The sequence below is a fragment of the Diceros bicornis genome, chromosome 22 (assembly GCF_020826845.1).
Source record: "Diceros bicornis minor isolate mBicDic1 chromosome 22, mDicBic1.mat.cur, whole genome shotgun sequence".
NCBI classification, from domain to species: Eukaryota; Metazoa; Chordata; class Mammalia; order Perissodactyla; family Rhinocerotidae; genus Diceros; species Diceros bicornis.
In genome coordinates this window covers 26,557,941-26,575,412 of record NC_080761.1, presented here as the reverse complement: position 1 = coordinate 26,575,412, position 17,472 = coordinate 26,557,941, and the positions used below count along the sequence as shown (strand labels likewise).

Below are 17,472 nucleotides of genomic sequence, written 5' to 3'. Positions count from 1 at the left end.
TGTAGTCCCATTTGTTTATTTTTTCTATTGTTTCTCTTGCCCGGTCAGATGTGGTGTTTGAAAAGATGTTGCTAAGACCGATGTCGAAGAGCGTACTGCCTATGTTTTCTTCTAGAGTTTTCATAGTTTCAGGTCTTACATTCAAGTCTTTAATCCATTTGGAGTTAATTTTTGTGTATGGTGTAAGGTAAGGGTCTACTTTCATTTTTTTGCATGTGGCTATCCAGTTTTCCCAACACCATTTGTTGAAGAGACTTTCTTTTCCCCATTGTATGTTCTTGGCTCCTTTGTCAAAGATTAGCTGTCCATAGATGTGTGGGTTTATTTCTGGGCTTTCGATTCTATTCCATTGATCTGTGTGTCTGTTTTTGTGCCAGTACCATGCTGTTTTGGTTACTATAGCTTTGTAGTATATTTTGAAATCAGGGAGTGTGATACCTCCAGCTTCTCCAGCTTTGTTCTTTTTTCTCAGGATTCCTTTAGCTATTCGGGGTCTTTTGTTGTTCCATATAAATTTTAGGATTCTTTGTTCTATTTCTGTGAAAAATGTTGTTGGAACTTTGATAGGGATTGCATTGAATCTATAGATGGCTTTAGGAAGCATGGACATCTTAACTATGTTAATTCTTCCAATCCAAGAGCACGGAATATCTTTCCATTTCTTTGTGTCTTCTTCAATTTCTTTCAGAAATGTTTTATAGTTTTCGGTGTACAGATCTTTCACCTCTTTGGTTAAATTTATTCCTAGGTATTTTATTCTTTTTGTTGCAATTGTAAATGGGATGGTATTCTTAATTTCTCTTTCTGCTACTTCGTTGTTAGTGTACAGAAATTCAACTGATTTTTGTATGTTGATTTTGTATCCTGCAACTTTACCATATTCGTTTATTACTTCTAAAAGTTTTCTGGTGGATTCTTTAGGGTTTTCTATATATAAAATCATGTCATCTGCAAATAGTGACAGTTTCACTTCTTCCTTTCCAATTTGGATCCCTTTTATTTCTTTCTCTTGCCTGATTGCTCTGGCTAGGACTTCCAATACTATGTTAAATAGGAGTGGTGACAGTGGGCATCCTTGTCTGGTTCCTGTTCTTAGAGGGATAGCTTTCAGTTTTTCACCATTGAGGATGATATTAGCTGTGGGTTTCTCATATATGGTCTTTATTATGTTGAGGTACTTTCCTTCTATACCCATTTTATTCAGAGTTTTTATCATAAATGGATGCTGTATCTTGTCAAATGCTTTCTCTGCATCTATTGAGATGATCATGTGATTTTTGTTCTTCATTTTATTAATGTGGTGTATTACGTTGATTGATTTGCGAATGTTAAACCATCCCTGCATACCTGGAATAAATCCCACTTGATCATGGTGTATAATCTTTTTAACGTATTGTTGTATGCGATTTGCTAGTACTTGTTGAGGATTTTTGCATCGCTGTTCATCAGTGATATTGGCCTGTAATTTTCTTTTTTTGTGTTGTCCTTGTCTGGTTTTGGTATCAGGGTAATGTCAGCTTTGTAGAATGAGTTAGGGAGCTTCCCCCCCTCCTCAATTTTTTGGAAGAGTTTGAGAAGGATAGGTATTAAGTCTTCTTTGAATGTTTGCTAGAATTCACCAGGGAAGCCATCTGGTCCTGGACTTTTATTTTTGGGGAGGTTTGTGATTACTGTTTCGATCTCCTTACTGGTGATTGGTCTATTCAAATTCTCTACTTCTTCTGGATCCAGTTTTGGAAGGTTGTATGATTCTAAGAATTTATCCATTTCTTCCAGATTGTCAAATTGGTTGGCATATAGCTTTTCATAGTATTCTCTTATAATCTTTTGTATTTCTGAGGTGTCTGTTGTAACCTCTCCTCTTTCATTTCTGATTTTACTTATTTGTGCCTTCTCTCTTTTTTTCTTGGTGAGTCTAGTTAAAGGTTTGTCAATTTTGTTGATCTTTTCAAAGAACCAGCTCTTGGTTTTATTAATTTTTTCTATTGTTTTTTTGGTCTCTATTTCATTAATTTCTGCTCTGATTTTTATTATTTCCCTTCTTCTACTGATTTTGGGCTTTGTTTGTTCTTCTTTTTCCAGTTCCTTTAGGTGCATTGTTAGATTGTCTATTTGAGATTTTTCTTGTTGGTTGAGATAGGCCTGTATCGCTATAAACTTCCCTCTTAGAACCGCTTTTGCTGTATCCCATAAATTCTGGCATGTCGTATTTTCATTTTCATTTGTCTCCAGGTATTTTTTGATTTCTTCTTTGATTTCTTCATTAACCCAGTCGTTGTTCAGTAGCATTTTGTTTAATCTCCACGTATTTGTGGCCTTTCTGATTTTCTTCCCATAGTTGATTTCTAGTATCATACCGTTGTGGTCAGAAAAGATGCTTGGTATTATTTCAATCTTCTTAAATTTATGGAGACTTGTTTTGTGGCCTAATATGTGATCAATCCTGGAGAATGTTCCATGTGCATTTGAAAAGAACGTGTATTCTTCGGTTTTTGGATGGAATGCTCTGTATATATCTACTAGGTCCATCTGTTCTAGTGTGTCGTTTAAGGCCAATGTTTCCTTATTGATCTTCTGTTGGGATGATCTATCCGTTGGGGTAAGTAGAGTGTTAAAGTCCCCTACTATTATTGTGTTACTGTCTATTTCCGTTTTTATGTCTGTTAATAATTGCTTTATATATTTAGGTGCACCTACATTGGGTGCATAGATATTTACAAGTGTTACATCCTCTTGTTGGATTGTTCCCTTGATCATTATGTAATGCCCTTCTTTGTCTCTTTTTACAGTTTTTGTTTTAAAGTCTATTTTGTCTGATATGAGTACTGCTACCCCAGCTTTCTTTTCATTGCCATTTGCATGGAGTATCTTTTTCCATCCCTTCACTTTCAGTTTGTGAGTGTCTTTATGTCTGAAGTGTGTCTCTTGTATGCAGCATATATATGGGTCTTGTTTTTTTATCCAGTCAGCCACCCTATGCCTTTTAATGGGAGCATTTAGTCCATTGACGTTTAAAGTAGCTACTGATAAGTATGTACTTACTGCCATTTTTTAACTTTTTTTTTTCTCAGTGTTTTAGTAGTCCTTCTCTGTTCCTTACTTCTTCTATACAGAATTGATGGTCACTTTAGTTTGACCTCTGTCTGAAAGCTGTACTCTTTAACTCCCCTCCTCCCTCCTTTTATGTTTTTAATATCATATCTAACCTCTTTTTTGTGTATTTGTATCCATTACGTTCTAATCATGGAAATAGATAATTTTTCCTATTTGTGGTCTTCTCTTTTCCCCTTAAATCAGTTCCTTTAACATTTCTTGTAGCACTGGTTTCTTGGTGACAAACTCCTTTAATTTTTGCTTATCTGGGAAAATTTTGATCTCTCCTTCCCTTTTTAATGATAACCTTGCTGGGTAGAGTATTCTTGGCTGTAAGTTTTTTCCTTTTAGCAATTTAAATATATCGTGCCATTCTCTTCTAGCCTGTAAGGTTTCTGCTGAGAAGTCAGCTGATAGCCTTATGGGGTTTCCTTTGTATGTAACTTGACATTCTCTTGCGGCTTTTAGGATTCTCTCTTTATCTTTAATTCTGGACATTTTGATTATGATGTGTCTTGGTGTGGGCCTCTTTGGGTTTATCTTGTTTGGGGCTCTCTGTGCTTCCTGTACCTGGATGTCTGTTTCCTTCCTTAGGTTAGGGAAGTTTTCATCTATTATTTCTTGAAATAGATTCTCTGACCCCTTGTCTCGCTCTTCTCCTTCCAGGACACCTATAACACGGATGTTAGTGCGCTTGATGTTGTCCCAGAGGTCCCTTAGACTGTCCTCACTCTTTTTAATTCTTTTCTCTTTTACCTGTTCACCTTGGGTAATTTCTTCTAGTCTTTCTTCCAGGTCACAGATCCGTTCTTCTGTATCCTCTACTCTGCTTTTGAGTCCCTCTAATGAATTTTTCATTTCCAGTATTGTATTCTTCATTTCTGATTGGTTCTTTTTTATATCTTCCATTTCTTTGTTGACATTCTCACTGAGTTCATCTATTCTTCTCCCCAGATCAGTGAGCATCCTTAACACTCTTAGTTTGAACTCTCTGTCGGGTAAGTTGCTCATTTCTGTTTCACTTAGTTCCTTTTCTGGGGTTTTGTCCTGTTCCCTTACTTGGAATGTATTCTTTTGCCTCCTCATTTTGCCTCTTTCCCTGTGCTTGTGTCTATGTATTAGGTAGGTCAGCTATGTCTCCTGCTCTTGGATAGGTGACCTTATGTAAGTGATGCCTTAGGAGGCTTCCAGTGTGCTTCCCTCAGTTCTCAATGTTCCAGGGGTGGCCCCTATGTGGGCTACGTGTGTCCTTCTATTGCGGCCTGTTAGATCTCCCTATAGGCGCCCAGGGAGGCTGAGTTATGCTCCTGGCCAGCTGTTGTAATGGTCAGCTGCTTGTAGTTGTTGTGGGCCCTTCAGTCTCTTTATCAGGTGTGGGGAGCCCCAGCACAGTTGGCTGTAAGTTCTAATACCACATTTGTGTTGCAGTATTTCTTTTAACTGAGTAGGCCCCCAGCGTGGCAGGTTGTTAGGCTCAGGGCCTTAAAATTGCAGTAAGCCTCTAGCCTATTATGTCTCTTGTCAGCTCTCTGAGGATTGCAGCTGGGTGGGGCTGGCCTCAGGCACAGGAGCACCCAATTGTTTCAGGCTTTGGAAGGTGGGGCAAACCTCCTATGTGGGTCTTTGAGAAGCACAAGTCTTCTGCAGCTAACAAGCCCTGCCGCCCACAGGTCCACACACACAGTCAACACAGTCCTGCCCCGTGTGCGTGCCCCGACCTCCCGAAGCGGACCCAGTCTCTCCACGGCGAGAGCCCCACACACTCCGCCACTGCCCCACACTCTCCACCTGCTCCTTGTGCACACCCTGCCCTGCTCAAGTCGGCTCAGTTGCCAGGCTGCAGAGAATCCAGTCACCAATCTATGCAGGCCCACACATTGCCTGAGGGCTTGTTGTTGGGTGGGACCAGTCTCTAGGGTGGGCTGCCTGCCCTGGCTGAGCTGGATTAAATCGGTACTCTAGGGGGTGGAGCAGACCCTGGGCTAGCAGGCCTCAGGGAGAACTCCAATGGCGTCTGTGTCAGCACGCTCACACCAGGCCACAACAATGGCCGCCGCCAATGTCCCAGTCCCTGGAGAGGTCTCACCCCACACCGAGATGCACTCAGGGCCTATTAGGTGAGTCTCTTGTCACCAAAGCACTGTGCACCTTTCTTTCTGGTGATTTTAGGATGCTTTCTGGAACGGGTGAGTTTGTGTGTGGGCCCTTTAAGAGCCAGTTTTAGTTTCTTTGTGAACCGGGTTTTCTGGGGGTGCTCCCCAATGTTTTATTAGCAGGCAAAGTCAGATATTATGCCGCTGGTGTCGATTGTGCTGGGTCCACAAAATGCCCACAGCAGGGGCGCTCCCCGGCTCAGGGCCCCGCGCCTCCAGGGAGGGTGCGTACCTGTGAGCTGCTCCCGGCGACTGTGAAGCTGGCGGCTTGTGAAGGCGGTGTTTTTCCTCTCCAGAAGGGAGCCTCTGCCTCTTCCACCTCAGTTAGGATTGTCCGCTGTTGCAGGAGTTCCTCTTATCCAGTTTTCAGTTCTGTCTCAGGGGTAATTTTTCCACGAGTAGTTGTAAATTGGCTGTGTCCACGGGAGGAGGTGAGTTCAGAGTCTGCCTATGCCGCCATCTTGACTCCGCCCCTATACCTTTTATAATTGTCCCACAGTTCTTGGTTATTCCTTCTTTTTCATTCTTTTTTTTCTCTTTGTATTTCAGTTTTGGAAGTTCCTATTGACATTTCTTCAGGCTCACTGATTCTTTCCTTGGCTGTGTCCAATCTACCAATGAACCTATCAAAGGCATTCTTCACTTCTGTCATGGTGTTTTCGATTTCTAGCATTTCCTTTTGATTCTTTGAGTTTCCATCTCTCTGCTTCTATTACCCATCTGTTCTTGCATGTTTCTCACTTTTTCCATTAGAGCCCTTAGCATATTAATCATAGTTTTAAATTCCTAGTCTGATAATTCTGACTTCTCTATCATATATAAATCTAGTTCTGATGTTTTCTCTGTTTCTTCAAAATGTTTTTGTCTTTTACTGTGCCTTATAATATTTTGTTGAAGTGGGATATAATGTACTAGGTAAAAAATTATAACGTACTAGGTAAACAGGCTTTAATGTGAGGTTTTATGTTTATCTGACCAGGGGTTAAGCTGTGTTCACTGTTTGCTGTAGTTATAGGTGTCAGAAGTTAACTTCCCCATTGTGTCCTTGTTTTTGTCTCCTTTGTTGTCTTCAGGTTTCCTTAGAGACTTTAAAAATCTCACCTGAGATGCATAGTTCTTTCAGTTGTATTACCCTATTATAAAGGAGCCCTACTGATGGAGGGGAAGAGGGATGTTCTACAGTCCTACGATTAGGTCTCAGTCTTTTAGTGCCCATGCCCCTGGGCTGTGAATTTCAAAAGTACTTCTCAGTTTTGTTCCTGCCTGTCCCCTTGGAAGAGACAGGAAGGCTAGAGCATCCTGGAGTTGGGTATTTCCCTTCTTCCAGGTTGCTTAGTCTCTGGTAAAATAGTTTCAGTTGAGGGCAGGCCTTGTTAAGAAGAACAGAATACTCTGGGAATATTTAAAAATAGCTACTTTCCTCCTCCGTCTGTTCCAATCATGAGGGGATTTTTCTTCTGTCTTTACTGTGAGAACCCGATAGGGCTCCTGGAGGTCATACTCATGCAAGTGTGGGGGCCTTCCTAAGATTGGATCCCCTCAGTGTTTTTAACTCTCAAACTTGTCCACACTGAACCTCCAGCCATTCATTAACTATAGATTAGTTTTTCCTAGCTGGTTACAAAGAGTTGTCTGCTCTGTTAGGTTGTGATTCTCTGTATCTGCCTGTGTGTGTCTTCAGTTTAGGGGTCAGTGGTTTGCCCCATGACTTCAGTTCTCTGAAGGATCAAAGAAGAATTGTTGATTTTCAGTTTGTTCAGCCTTCTTCTTGTTGTGTTAATGGCAGAGATGATTTCCGAGCTTCTTCCATGCCAGACCAGAAACTGGAAATCTCAAGTGCTTCCCTCTGAGGGGTAGTAACATCAGTGATTGTTTTTTCTTTGTATTTTTCTCACTTTCTACATTTTCTACCATGCACATATATTCATTTTATAATGAAAAAGAAAATAAATGTTCTATAATAGAGAAAAATTAAAAAATGAGTTTAATCTCTATTGACTTGGAGGAAAATAAGGCAAGTTGCACAGAGTAGTGTGGAAATTAAAAAAAAAAAAAAAAAAAGCCTGAACACCCCCCCCCAACTATCTACATTAACATGAGTTTACTATTCCATTGTCTTCATTAGCGCAAGTTTAGTATTCCAGGAGACTCTTGCCCAAGCAAATAACCATTGTTCATTATGATGTGTCCTGAAAGACACATCAACTCTTCAGTAGAAAGCATCAACTGATAGTTATGCCCTAAGACTCTTTGATTCCTCCCTAAAAATCCTTGCTTTACTACTTCCACCAATCCTAAACTATTATATCATGATCTTTACTCAATTCTAACCAAATTCCTGCACTGAAAGACACACCTTAAATCAAATTTTAATAAAATTCAATGTTAACCTTTCTTCTCAAAGAAACTACCAAAAGCTCCATCGAGATAGTGGTCTCCCTTACAGCAGTAAGCAGTAAATTCAGCTTCGTCTTATGAACAGGTTAAGTTTGGTGATAGCTGGGGAGCTGGCATTTGACAGTGTATATGATTCTATGTGTTTATATGAACAAGAAGAAAGGGGCAGAAGTAACCACATCAGGTTGTTAAAGCCAATTGCCTGGTGGGGGTGAATTCTAAATTAATTTTCTTTGTGATATTTCAGTTGTGGTAGACACATGTCCATTTTATAATCCTGGAAGAGGAATTTAATTAAAAATTTTACAAAAGAATTAAAAAATACATATATTTTCTTGAGGGACTATCTGTTTTCTTTGAGGTTTATAATCCCACAGTGAGCCCTGCTTCATAACAGCTCTTGGGTTCACACAGAGGCCTCTTTCTTGAACATAAAAAAACCCAGTGTTTATAAACAGGAAACTGGTTTCTCCCTACTCTCGACTTGGTTGTCTTGCTTTATTCAATGTGGAAAATCCCTTTGGAAAATCCTTACTGAAAGTGATGCAGAATACAGACACCTTCTTGCATAAAGGGCTCAGTCATTTGGAACATGTCACTTCCACCCTCCATTAAGCTCAATGTCCTAAAACACACCAATGATGAATACAGCTCACCTGGACGTAGATCCAGCAATTCTAGACCTAGCAGTCATGGTTTCTCAGCCTGTGCCCCATCGTTTTTGATTACCTCTCCCCAAGTACAACAGAGATTGAAACCCTGAGATTCATACAGTGTATGACAGTTTATATGAATAAGGACAGAAATGTACTTTATCTGGTTTGATGCAGCTCTTATTTAGTAAATTTTATGGAAAGGAATAGACTTGGCCATTCCTCCAAGATATCTGTATACTAAGATTGACTGTTAATATTAAATTCTCATGCGACTACATTTACTCATAAGGGGAGAATATGTCTCCACCCTTCTGCTAAGCAGACCAAAAATATTTTCCCCAAGTACTATACCTCATCAGTCTGAATGAGGTTCAAGTCAAGCACAAACGAAGATTGCTTTCCGGTAACATATGACGGAAAAGCTGTATCAGAGAGAGAAAAATCATTCAGCCTTTTCAGTGATCCCCATTTATGTTGATTTTACTAGAATGACAATTGTGTGGTGGGTGTATACGCCTGAGACAGTGATCTAAACCAAGATGGGGCTCAACACGGCCTCATATTCCTCGGGAATGACACAATAGAGATTAAGAATCTGAGAAACGTAGCAGTGCTTTTTCAACTTGAGCATGCATCAGAATCGGCTGCAGGGTGGTTGTGCTGTCCAAGTCAGCTGGGTCTCAGGAGCCTTTACGGTCCAACTGCAGCTGGAGTATAAGCATCAAGGTCCTGGTCCTTGTGGAGTGCCTTATCACTGAGAAAGAAGAGCCAGGATAGCAGAGAAGCGCAGCCAAGAAAACTGAGTCTCAGAGAAAAGTTCCTCTTCAGCCACCAGAACCGGAGAACCGAGCCTAGACTTGTTTGTAAGCCCAGTTGTGTTCGCAAGTGCCAGACAAATGGGTGATTGGGGCTTATCAACAAGATCAATTCCAGGCCTCACTCACTAGGAAGGTGGGGGAGCTGCATGGAATATGGGCTTTGGAGCCAAACAATCTCACTTCCACGGTCAGCTTTGGTGCACTGGCCACAGCTATTCAATCTCGTTTGCATTATCCTTATTAGTAAAAGGGAACAAGAATATGCCTGCTTCACTGGGTTCTTTTAATTAATAATTCCATTTAAGGATCTAGTACCTCGTTTTATACTCTTAGCTTCCTTCCTCTATGCCTAGTAAATCACTGACCTGGGAAAAAACTAAGTCTACTTAACGGTCCTCTACTGGAGCTAAACAAACCGGCTGCCACGACGAGGTTAAAAATAGGCGCATGCGCACACAGGCTGGCCCGCCTCTCGCTAACGCACGCTCCCTCTCCCCGCCACCTCACTACTGTTGTACCGGCCACCTTCCCCACCTCCTCTCGTGTCTACCATGGCTAGGGAGAACAACATACCAAAGACAGCAGAAGACGAGAACCTTCTTCACACAATAGAAATCCTGAACCATAAAGACAGTGGTTTGGATGGCTTTAGAGTAGCAATGGCTCTGAGGTGGAGAAGAGATTCCAAGGAGCACATAACATATAGGAAACATAGAAATGGAAGCAGTGAAATAAGACTGTTTTCTTTGAACTGATACCAAATCATCTCAATAAGAAAAACTAATGCAGTTTATTCTTTCACTGGAGTCTCCAATTCTATTGTGGTCAGTAAATTCTACAAAAAAAAACCCGTGTAGGGAAACTCAACATACTCTGTAAGGCTCAAACTAACTGGAAATTCAGACATGAGTGGACACTTGGAGGGACAAGTATGTTTCTCAGGACTGCATTTTGTGTGGGTCAGACTTGCTTCAGGATTCAAAGTATGACGCATTGGCAATTCCTCACATCGTGAAAACAAGAATCCTGGAGTTCTCCTTAGACAATGCTAAGAAAGGAAGTTTTCACCAACCCGTTAGAGACAAGAGAAAACTCTTCCATTTTGGGCCTTATCATCAGTTCCATAAGACCGACCGTGGCAAGCTTTGGTTGCCTTCTTTGAAAATTTTTAAAAACAAACAAATGCAAGACAATTTTGGGACAAGTGGGGGAATGTGATTATGGGTTATATACGAGATGCTAGGGAACTATTGTTAATTCCCTTTGAGATTAGGATGAAGGCAGGAATGTGGTTAGCCAGGAGATGGCCTTATTCTTAGATTTGTGAAATATTTAGGGGTAAAGAGTCATGATGGCTGTGACTTATTTTCAAATGGTTTAGTAAAAAAAAAAAAAGAGGGTCGGGGACAAAATAATAACCATCGTTGAATCTTGATAGGTGAGTATATGGGTATTCATTGAAGCAGTCTTTCAATTGAGCACTTTTGAAATCTTTCCAAATCAAAAGCTATTAATATAGATTTATTATATACTATATACTAGCATACATAAATCTATATTAATATATAGATTTTCTGGCTAGTAAACAGAATTTAAGCCACTAGAAAAGGCTGAGCAGGGGTTTAGTGTGGCTTGGTCCATGCCAGCATCTCTCCTGTTAAGTTAAAAGTCATGGAAGCAATAGGCTTCTCTCCCTTGCCACAAACCTGGTTCATCGCAGAAGACTGGCTCTCTCTGTCTCTCTCTTTTTTTTTTTAAGTGTTCTGTAGCAAGAGGCTGCCCAGCCCTCCGCAGAAGGACTGTCACTCAGGCACCAGGGTTTCAATCCCCTAGAACTCAAAAACAAGACGCAACGTTTGTTGAGCTAAATTATCTCTTTATTAGGAAAGCACCAACACCACATTCTTGGAAATTACTGGAATTTTATTTGCCTCAGGCTTATGACTTGCAACCAAAGACATTGTGCAAAGAAAGCAAAGATTAAGTACACTTTAGGGAGAAGGAGACGATACACATTGGTAACATAGGAGATCAGGTTGACAAAAGAAGCCATCCAGTACACTATATAGATTGCAATATTCAATAGCGTTTTCAACAAACTTTTTTTCTTTAAATCAAGAGCAAAAAAATTAAGCAATGTTTACAGTAGACATAAATCTTATACAATTCAAAAAGCATTTTTTTTCAGATCATAGAGCATAAAATGGAAAAATGTCTATGCAGGTGAAGTCTACCTACTGTACATTTATCACCTATTAAAGTTGCTTATATGTACCACAGTGTAAAAAAAACAATACCGAACAAATAAAAACCTTGAAAATTGCCTGATGAAAAATAAAATAACCAGTGGCTTTTAATGGCTTCTCCTGGTTATCAGTGCTACAAAAAGACAAAAATCTTCTCATCTGAACAGGTGATAAAACCAGGCACAATCAAATCGTTACCAAATTAGACCCACCCATAGAAATATACTATCCACCCACATATTTTCCATCAAAAGCTTTTTTTTTGTTTCTTTTAATCTTTGAATCTTTGAGGCCCATTTGGTCACACTATGTTACAAATATTTGTGTGTGTGTGTGTTTTTTTACACCATGATATCATATGTTTGTCTGGCACTATCCTAAAGCTAGTTTATAGATGATGATGATATAGAAACAACCCAGCGCCCATATGACGAGTGAATTCACTGGGCAGAAATGAGAGAGGGGAGGAAGGAATTCAGTTCTACCAAGGAAAAAAGGTCCATACTGTTCACTCGTCATCAGTTCCACTTGCTTCTGACTGTTCCTACAAGTAAAAATAAGAAAAAATGGAATAAAATTACATGTACGAAAAAGTAAACATAAAACCCTCAAGAGGCAAAGTAGAAAAGACAAGACATTTTGGAAACAGTTAACCCTCCAAGCCACTTCATTCTGTGGGAAGATGGAAAGATACCAAAGAGGCATCGACAACCTCTAAGCTGGAAAGGGGAGCTCCTAATTGGAAATCCCAAAGCAATACCCACTATCTACACTACTGTTTTGCTCTCTTTCACCGTGGCATGAAAAGTTCATGGCTAATAATTTCTATTTTTAGCACTACGTTTTAGAAACTTCACAGGAGGAAAAAGAACCATGCAGTTGATGTCTACTCACTGGTAAGTCTTCTAAAGAAAACACAGTATTTTAAATGTATTTGAAAAACCTTGTGCCAAAGGTTAAGACTGGGTGAGGTGGGGTGGGATAAGAATTCTGAAACTTTTTCATCAGACCCAAATGGCTTTGTGCTAAAGGAAAATCAAACTAGCACAGACATAGGTACTAAAATGGAAAATTATCTTTCCAGAAAAAAAGTAGAGGGTGGGTGGTAGGGAACCTGAGGTCCTCTGGAAAGTGAACGACATGGAGGGCACTTCAAAAGGTCAGGTATGAGAAGTTTCTGCCAGCACTGCTACCTTGTTGCCCACACAGTCAGGGGTAGCGCCCTAGACTGAGTTATGCTATTTGGGTCTGAATTCAGCCGCTGCTATTTGCTTATACGACCTGGAGCAAAACACACGTAACATAAGCATTGATTTCTGTAACATGTTGACAGTGACATCTATCTCATGATGATGCAAATATAAGCCTTAAACATGGTACCTACAGGAAGGTACTTATTTCAGGGCCTGGCTCCATAAATCCTCCCTGAATTTTTTATATCCTAAAAAATAACATCTCTAGGTACTTAAAAATTCATCCAGGTTTTTTGTATGGCACTTTAAGTAGCAACTCAAACCCCAAACTGACATTATAACACTTTTTCTCATTCTTCCATCTAAGCATTATTTCATCTATATACTGCTATATACTAGGCACTAGGCAGGATGCTGGGTGTTCTGGATAAAAAATATTAACTGGCCAAGGAGAAAACTATATTTGTGGGAAGATAAGAAAAGGGAACTTGATTCAGTAGTTTTTCATTTTTGAAGACTATTAAAAAAGCAGTAAACAAAGCCCCAAATTCTTTGGTACAAATCATGTGGCTCAGTTCACATCCCTCAACAATGAAGTCTCACCAAATCTTTACATTTTCTTTTCTGGGTAATAAAGTGAAGAGGTGGGAAGGGGCACGGAAACACAAGAGGGGAACAGAAGTGGAGAGAGCTACCCAGCCTCAGTCCAAGTCCGCTCCGCTTACATTTTCATCCTGCTCTTCGTCACTGTCAAAGTCGCTCACGACAGGTTTGGCTTTTCCTCGATTCGGCCTTTTCTTGCCTTTTCCTTTGTCCCGGCCTTTCTCATCTTTTTTATTGAGCTTAATTTTCACCTTAACAGATTTTGCTACAACAAAAACAACACAGGCAGCAATGAGGAATCACAAGGAAATCTTCTTACAGGTAGTAAAAAGATCGACAAACCAAACGTCCAGAAGTGCCCAGAACGTTCTCAGTCTATGCCTGTCCTCCGTTGTCCTGTCTAGTTAGCAGCCCCTTTCACCCACAAACACATCTCAGTTTGGACGATAAATTCGTTCAACGGACATCGTCACCCTAAACAGGCAACAAGATGGAATGAGGTCCCACAGAAGGCAGCTGGGCTGGATCCTTTTCCTGGCTCCTAATGGCTGAACGGGGATCTTCCTAAACAGGATACCGAGGGCTGCCTTACCTATTTTGTGGAGGCATTTATTTAATAGAACTTTGACATTAAAAAGTATAAATAAGTGTAAACGGTTAAAAAAAGAAGGCCAATAATTTTCCTGTGTAGATAACTCCAGTTGACTTAAACAAAAAGAAAATTCGAACAGTTGAATAATATTTTTAACAACACAGAAAGGTACAAAAGAGAAAGTAAAAATAAAACAAAACACTCAAATAAATTTGTAAGCTTCCTTTCCCCTACTCTAGTCTCTCTCCCTACTGTTCTCTTTCTGGTGATTATTTCCAAAAAAGAAGTATACATCCATCCCTGCAAATATATCCATCCCTGTGTGTGTGTGTATGATTCTGTCTATCTATCTATAGAGTCCATAAAATTCTATATAAATAGAATATAAATTAATATAAATAACTATATAAATTGCTTTATATAGTTACACCAAAGGGATCTTTATACAGGCCCTTATTCTACACCTTGCCTTTTTTCTTACATATGTGGGACATTTCTATGCGTCAACTAATACATACCTGTCTAATTCTTTTTAATGCCTGAAAATTTTCCATCTCATGGGTACACTATAATTTATGTAACCAGTCCGCTAGTGATGGGCACTGAAGTTCCCAGCTTTTTTTTGCCAGTATGAACAAAGCTGCTATAAACCTATTGACATATCTTGCCAGAATTTGGGGGAGGTATGGGGGACATATCCACACGGTATATTTCTAACAGTGTTCTGCGAAATTTACATTCAGAAAGATGGTACCTATTTCCACTCTCCCAGGGCTGTTCTGAGGATAGAAATAAAAATACTTGGATGAGTTCAAAGTGCTAAATCACAGATATAGGTGCGTATCCCAAGGTTCAAAGAAAACCTGTTCCATAGCATCGTGCTGAGATAGGTGTCCATAGAATACCATTTTTAGAATCTGATGACGAAGTTACTGAGAATGTGGGTCTCTCATTCAAACCAGTTTTGCTAGAATATCATGTTCGATGGGACTTAAGGCCCCTAGAAATAGATGTTGTCATGGAGGGAATCATAGCTCCCGAAGGAATCTTAAGAGACAAGAATTTTTCAGACATCTTTTGTGAAGTAGAGGGACCCACACAACATTTACAAAAATGAAATCTTCCATGGAAGTCTAGGCTAACAAAAAGGATGAGAGCAGATCTGTTTTGAACTGGAGTGTACTGGCAACATATGCCCTTCCCCCATCCCAAAAGGGGCAAAGGCTGGCAACTCCTAGTACACAAAATAGTATTCCTAGTCAAGGCTTCTATCCATCTTGCCCAAATGTCTGCTGCTGAATGAGCTATAGGGTGGGGGCCTGTTGCTTTGGGTGAAGTAATTTAGGACAAGAAGAAAAGATTCAGGATGAAAAGTTCTACCTATTAATGGAAATGCATGAAGATGTGGAGGCCTCTAAAAAATTTCTAAATAATTTGGAAAGAAAAACTGAAATATCTTTATCTACACAGGTGTTGCTCTTCCCTCCAGGGGACCACAGGAAATCCACACAAGGTGTGAAGAGGCAGAAGACTGGCAGGAAAGGTAAGAAAATGCATCCTCAAGAACATAATCTAAATGCACCTTGGAGAGTGGGACACTCTAAAGCTATCAGCCTTTGTGTGTCAGTGGAGTGGATACCAAAAATCCCACCTGACAGGCTGCCGTGGACAACTAGGCTAATAAACTGGACCGTCACGTGAGTCCTATGAACAGCATCCTAAGGCTTTTTGATACCACCACATGGACCCATGAAAAGTTCTAATTACCAAGAGTCGTAGGCAGAATAATGGCCCCTTGTAGATGTTCATGTCCTAATCCCCAGAACCTATGAAAATGTTACATCACATGGCAAAAGGGATTAAAGTTGCTAATCAGCTGACTTTGTGATGGGGAGATTATCCTGGATTAACCAGGAGGGCCCTGAGGCCTTAAAAGTGGAAGAAGAGGAGATTCTAGTTCAAGATGATGATGAAGAAAGATCCTGAGCTCACCTCCTTCCACGGACACACAACACACCAAATCTATAGCTACATATATGGAACAATTCCCTCTGGGGGAAAAAAACTAAAACTAGCCGGACAACTCCTACACATCAGGCAAACAAGAAAAAAAAAACATGTCGAAGTGGGTAGGAAAGGCTGAGACGTGCTCTCACCATACACCCCACTCCTGGTGCGGTGACCCTGAGGAGTAAAGGCTTTGAACCCCACATCGGGCACCCCAACTTTTAAGACCTGCACCTGAGAGACGAACCCCAAAAAATCTAGCTTTGAAACCCAGTGGGGCTCACGTGAACTGAGAAACGGCTCTTAAACAGCTCATGCCCTGGGACTCACCCACCCCAGGGCCCAGCACGGAGGCAACTGATTGAGAAGCACCCAGACTTTATGCAAAAGAGGCTTATTTGCTTATCTTAAAGCATCAGCTGGAGAGGCAGGCATCTAACTTAACACACATCTAAAGGCCTGCTGAGGTATGGAGAGTGGCAGGCGCCATCTTTGCGCTTTCCCTCTGCCTTGCTCCAGCTCACTAGTATCTCATGGAAAAGAGCTTGTACTCTCCCCTCTGGTTCCCCAGTTTTTGCAGATATTCCCCCACACCCCCAAGAGCACAGCAAGAGGCCAAGGAGCCCAGTCTTTTGGTGAAAGAGGCCTATTAGCTTATCTGCACAGATGGGCCTAAGGGGCAGGGTTCTAATCAAGCACCTAAGGGCTGACTGTAATCCTTTTCAGAGACCTCAGAGGGTGGGCACTATCTTCGTGCTCTCCCTCTACCAAGCTCCAGAGTGCCAGCATCAACCAGAGGGGAGCTTTTACATATATCTGGCACCCCAGTAGTTTTAGAACTACTGCTCCAGGGACACCTCTTGATTGCCTTGCTGTGGTAGGCAGCAGAGCTAATGCTTGTGGTCCCACAGGACTGTATATATTTGCCTACTTTAAAAGCTGCTGCCTGACGTCCTGGCTTCCAATCAGCCTGAATCTAGGTGCTGATTGAGATCCTCCCCTTTAGGACACTAATAGCTCTTGGCACACCCTCAACTACAGAAAGCCACTAAAAATAAAACAGGCTGCTTGGACAATCACCAAAGTGTGAGAGACAACCAAGAACTAGGACAGGGTTGAAGGATAAGGTTCATCTACACGAGGCCATTCCTTCAAGACTGGGAGAGGTAGCTGTTTTCTAATGCATAGCAACCAACACAGAGTGTCAAGGAATATGAAGAAACAAAGGAAGATATTCCAGACAAAAGAACAAGATAAAACTTCAGAAAAAGTCCTTAATGAAATGGAGATAAGTGACTTACCTGATTCCCAGTTCAAAATAATGGTCATAAAGACGCTCACTGAACTCAGGAGAAGAATGGATGAACACAGTGAGAACTTCAACAGAGAAAGAAAATATAAGAAAGTACCAAATAGAAGTCACAGAACTGAAGAATACAATAACTGAACTGAAAAATACACTAGAGGGGTTTGACAGCAGACTAGATGAAGCAGAAGAAAGGATCAGTGAACTTGAAAACAGGGCACTGGAACTCATCCAATCAGAGCAGCAAAAAGAAAAAGGAATGAGAAAAAGTGAAGATAGCTTAAGGGACTTATGGAACAACATCAAGTAGACTAAAATTTGCATTATAGGGATCCCAGAAAGAAAAAAGAGTGAGAAAGAAGCAGAAAACTTAAAGAGATAATGACTGAAAACTTCCCTCACCTGGGG

At 40.6% G+C, this 17,472-nt stretch overlaps 1 protein-coding gene across 9 annotated transcripts in view; it reads right to left on the bottom strand.

Annotated features, from left to right (window-relative positions):
- Positions 1 to 10,980: 10,980 nt before the first annotated feature.
- The window catches only part of SMARCA2 (SWI/SNF related, matrix associated, actin dependent regulator of chromatin, subfamily a, member 2), a 173,923-nt gene continuing 167,431 nt past the window's right edge, over positions 10,981 to 17,472 (bottom strand). For all 9 annotated transcript variants that reach the window (XM_058565719.1, XM_058565718.1, XM_058565725.1 and 6 more), the window contains 2 exons: positions 13,282 to 13,424; positions 10,981 to 11,907 (listed from right to left, as the gene is read on the bottom strand). In XM_058565719.1, the coding sequence (XP_058421702.1) occupies positions 11,872 to 11,907; positions 13,282 to 13,424 (179 nt within the window). In that variant the 3' untranslated portion in view covers positions 10,981 to 11,871. The remainder of the gene's footprint in view (positions 11,908 to 13,281; positions 13,425 to 17,472) is intronic.